The sequence below is a fragment of the Rhinoderma darwinii genome, chromosome 8 (assembly GCF_050947455.1).
Source record: "Rhinoderma darwinii isolate aRhiDar2 chromosome 8, aRhiDar2.hap1, whole genome shotgun sequence".
In the NCBI taxonomy this organism is placed as follows: domain Eukaryota; kingdom Metazoa; phylum Chordata; class Amphibia; order Anura; family Rhinodermatidae; genus Rhinoderma; species Rhinoderma darwinii.
In genome coordinates, this window is record NC_134694.1 from 114,294,042 (window position 1) to 114,299,017 (window position 4,976).

The following is a 4,976-nucleotide window of genomic DNA, read 5'->3' on the forward strand; positions in this document are numbered from 1 at the left end:
AAGTGAGAAAGAGGTCACGTTGTCCTAATAAGACATATTACAAAGTCTCATGTATCATGGACGAGAAGGAATTTTTTTCGCCACAGATCTGCTATAACCTGCAGCAAAATCTTCTTGTGTTACGTGCAGATTTGCCATAGTGTTGACCATTTACAGCATGTTGTATTTCAAGCAATAGACTACATTTACCCTGTGATATTGTGTGTTACATGAGGAAGAATGGAATCCCACATTACCCTCTACATATAAATCCAACAGTAGGTTTGCAGATCAGAACTCAAGAAGAGCCGGTTACAACCATTCAGGGAGCTTAAAGGGGTTTTCCAGCTGATGATCTATCCACCGGATAGGTCATTAGTACATGATCTATGGGGATCCGACACCCAATTTTTAATGGTGGGGGTACAAGCACTGAGAACCCTACCAATTGCTAAAACGAAGCAGCAGAAGCGCTCATGTGAGCACACAACCACTTCGTTTGTGTTCGGCTTTTTCCGGATATCAATGTATTGGAGTACCGGCTCAATAGAAAGTCTACAAGCCCGTACTCCAACACATCAGCTTTCCGGAAAAAGCCTAACAGAAACTAAGCAGATAAGCGCTCACACCCTGGTGGAGGGTCTCAGTGCTCGGACCCCCACCAATCAAAACTTCTGACATGTCACTAGGACATATCAGAAGTTTGTCGAACATTTAGTTACCCTTTAAAAATTATTTTTACTTTTTGAGATACTGCGACTATGTATCCTGTATACAGAGCAGCTGTATCGTGCGCGGAGATCTGAATCCATCAGGTCAGCGGGACTGACAGGTTCAGTGTCAGCGGGTCCTTCACGTCTCTGACATGCAGGATCCACCTGTTATCGATCAGAGCAAAGCTATGACCTTAGATGGGATCGATAGCAGCTCGATCCTGTGTCAGAGACACGAAGGATCCGCTGACACGGAGCCCGTCAATCCCACTGATCTGACTGATACAGGTTTCAGCGCTAGATACAGCTGCTCTGTGTACAGGATACAAAGCAGCTGTATCTCAAAAAGTAAAAATAATTTTTAGTAAAAAGTAATTAGAAAGCTGCACCAATCACACTGATACAAATAAATATATATATACACATACACACGTTTTCAAAAGGTGTACATAGCCTTGAAATAACAGCAAAAATGATTGGCATCCAGTTGAATAGAATTTGTAACTAATGGACAGAATAGGACGATTTTTTTTAATAGATAATTAAGATATCGTCAGACAGTTTATAGGTTTCCGACTTTTTCAATTAAAGTCTTTATTTTCTCCCATGATCCTTGTTTACGTGTCTCCTCACCTTCCGTGTGATGACTTCCTCCTGTCGTTTCTTACACTTGATTTATTATACCTCTGCTCTGTACTATTTCTGGATAGACGCAATGCTCTGCAGCTGCATCCTGCTCCGTCCTCTCTGCTATTCCTGTATACACCAAACACATTTAGCCAGTAGCTACATATCCCCTCCAGCTGTCTCTATTATTCCAGCACATAGCTGCACCTGTGCACAACACAAGAGAGAAGCGGCGCTGCGCGGTGACGCCAGCGGTGCCCTGAACAGACATCCGGTGCATGGTACGGGTGCATTCACACGAGGCGCGATTTTCATTGCTAAAAAATTAGCTGCACAAATCTAAATTAAACCATGTATTGCTGTGGGTGGAAAATAAAATCCATAACACACAAAATTGAGATATCCACACAATTTTTTTTTTATGTCTTGCAGATTTTGGATGCAGAATTTTATATAAGACTTCAACGGTATGTGAAATTGCCACAAAATCCACCACAGTAATACCTTTACAAAGCTTGTGGCGTATTTTTACGCCATGTGTGAATTCACCCTAAGGGACGTTGTAGTATGGAGCTTATAAGGCTCTGTTCACATCTGGCTTGTGTTTATAGCGGAAGCCACGATGCAGTGCCAGATCAGTCGCACCGTGGATACCACCGATGCCCGACAGACCCAATTTTTTAATGGAATCTGTTGGGTTCCTTTGTTTTGACAGCGAGAATAGCGCGGCACGCCTGCAACACAAATGTGAACAAAGCCAGGAGAATGGATACGGACTACAAAAACTGAGCACATGAGTTGTGGTCCTGGGCGTCTGTCACAGCATTAGGGTTTGTTCACACAGCTTATTTTCAGCCATTTTTTGGGCCATAAACGCCCTGAAAATACGTAAGCTGAACGCCACCAAACATCTGCTCATTGATTTCAATGGGAAAAACTGCATTTTAAAAAAAAACGCCTGTAAAAAGAAGAAGGAGCACGTCAATTCTTGAGACTTTTTTGGGGCAGTTTTTCATTGGGTCAATAGAAAAACAGCGCCAAAAACGGCCACAAAAAACAGCTGAAAATCAGTCTCCGTATTTTACAGCCATTTTTTGTTTAGCGTGTGAACATACCCTTAAAGTTATAATAACTACAGAGTCTTATATAATATATTGATCATGGTGCCCCGCGATGGTTTAGTCATTCGAATTTAGAAAATACAGTCATAGAACACGAAGCGGCGCTGCAGAGATCTACGTCAGCACAGATATTCGCTGTAAGTGAAACGTAAAGCAAATACGAGTGGTGGTTCTGCGGAGCCGTCTGTATATTCAATCATCTGCGCGTCTTATACATCATCGTAATATCAGTAACGTATCGCGATATTATATGGAGCGTGAGACGTAATACTGTGCTGGGGACAGAAAGCACAAGCGGACAGCGAGAATCGCACATGGCGTGACGTACAAGAGAAGGAATACCGTGCAGTAGTGACGAGCAGTGTGAAGATAGAGAGCGAGATACGAATAATTATACATAATATAAAGAACAAGAAATACTGTGATCAAGAAGGACACAGGTGACACTGCGTGTTCTCGAAACCTCCGGATCACGAGACCTTTACTTCAGCTACAAAACGTTAAAGTCGATGGACGATCCTATATTCCGGGGACGGTCTACCTAGCACTCGAAAAAAAATTAACTCTTCCACCGCCATCTCCTCCTGACCACATTCTGCTATTCCTGCCCTGACCCATCACCTTTAGAATCGGTCACTCATCTATTCTTCAATGGTGCCCCCCCATCCCAAATTTCCAGAATGGCCCCCCCATACTAATGCAGTGTGGCCATTGTGAGCGACCACTACCGCACCATCGACCGCTCGTGCCCTCCACCTCTCCGCCTAGTCTATGCCATGGCTTACCTTTGCAAATCGTCAGGGAAGACAGAGCTAAAAGCGTCCAAAGGGTGCCCATCACAGCTTGACATATATTCCAAGGCAGGACGGTTTTGACCGACTCGCGGGCATCCCTCAATGTCTCCCGGCTCCACACAACTCCTTCCCCATCATACAATAAGAGAATGAGTGAGGTCAGATGCAGGAAAGTGCCCCCCCATCCTATATCATTAAAAGGACAAACTGCACCCTGTTAACTTCCTGACTGCAGACAATAGGGAGAGCCTGAGAACCGAGCCGGCAGGAGGGGGTGGAGTGCTCGGGAAATATTATTGTACTAGATATCTCTTATATGAGGGGAGATGTAGGAAACGCTTCGTTCTAGTGGGGCAGTACAGAAATATCGCTGCTACACATTTGTGGGAACGCGGCTTTGTCCGTGGGTCACTAGAACTTCTTCCCATAATTCAGTTTGCTCCAAGATGTCTGCAACTCCTCTTAGGTCGTCATAGTGACGAGTAAAATATCGCACACGTTCTTTCAAGGAGAAGAGCTTCAGTCCATCAACTATGTGCAGGTAGAGTGTTCCCATATAAATGGCGGTAGATATAGGATCTTCTGTCAAAGGGCTAAAAATTGTATTCAGCCGTTTCTGGATCGGTTCTTGGGAGGTGACAACCAACATGGCCGCCATTTCTGTTCCTGCAGTGGTTGTCACCTGTTTTTTTCTAACTCTCCTGAATGGAAAATCTGCCTGGTTACCAATGACAGTTCCCTCAACTCTCACATCGCTACAGGACAAGGCAGAAGGATCATTAGTGACAACCTCCGTTTTAGGCAGCCATGTTGCTTGTTATTCCGCTTTGCTAGAAATAGAGTTAACTCGAAAGGGCTTAAAGCGACCCTTCGGTCTCAGGACAATATTATAAATATGATTGTGTATATGGAGTAATATTACCTGGTGGCCTCCAGTTTCCCCCTTTAGTGTGAATCCGCCATTTTAGGGTCCCCTCTGTGTTGTCTCAAAATGGCCACATCGCTTCTCAGAGTGAGCCTGAGACACTCCCTCTGTTCACGGATTGGACAGAACTGCTCACGTGAGCAGCTCTGGCCAATCCGAGAACAGTGGGAGTGTCTCAGATTCTTAGTTTAAGAAGCGCTGCAGCCATTGTAGGACAGAACAAAGGGGACCCTAAAATGGCGGATCTATGGCAGAGGGGCACAAGGAGGCCATCAGTAATATTACGCCACATACACCATCATATTTAAACCGTTGCAGAGGACGACTTCATCACGTCAAACCATCTAATGTCATTAATGGGGACCACCAGATGCTCCCCTGATCCCCATAGATCCAGCACGATAGACATCCTTTTGTTTTCCTGGAGATAAGCTAGACTATGCCATCACTTTGATTATTGCGGATCTGATTTCTGGGACCCCGCCGTTGCGGAGAATGAAGGGGCTGCTGCCCCCTTAAAGTTTTCCCAGCCAGACAGCATTCCTGGCCACCAACTGTGCAGGAAACTGCAGTGCAACCCGATTCATCTAAATAGGGCCATGCTGCAGTTCCCAGCATGCACAGTAGGTGGCCGGGAGAGTGGTTGTGCAGGGAAAAACAGAAAAAACGAGCACAGTGCTAAACCAGCACTTCAGCCCCTTCATTTTCAGGATCAGTGGGGGTCCCAGAGGTCAGACCAGCACTAACCAGAAAGTGATGGCATATCCTAGCAGTATGGGAATAACTCTTTAAAGTAGAAAAAAAACTTCCTGGAGTC

The 4,976-nt window shown here is 45.0% G+C and overlaps 1 protein-coding gene across 1 annotated transcript in view; it reads right to left on the bottom strand.

The window, feature by feature from the left end:
• The window catches only part of NOTCH4 (notch receptor 4), a 58,877-nt gene extending 55,453 nt beyond the window's left edge, over window positions 1-3,424 (bottom strand). Inside the window, exon 1 of the mRNA XM_075836442.1 lies at window positions 3,226-3,424. Within this exon, the coding sequence (XP_075692557.1) occupies window positions 3,226-3,277 (52 nt within the window). The 5' untranslated portion in view covers window positions 3,278-3,424. The remainder of the gene's footprint in view (window positions 1-3,225) is intronic.
• Between the last annotated feature and the right edge of the window lie 1,552 nt (window positions 3,425-4,976).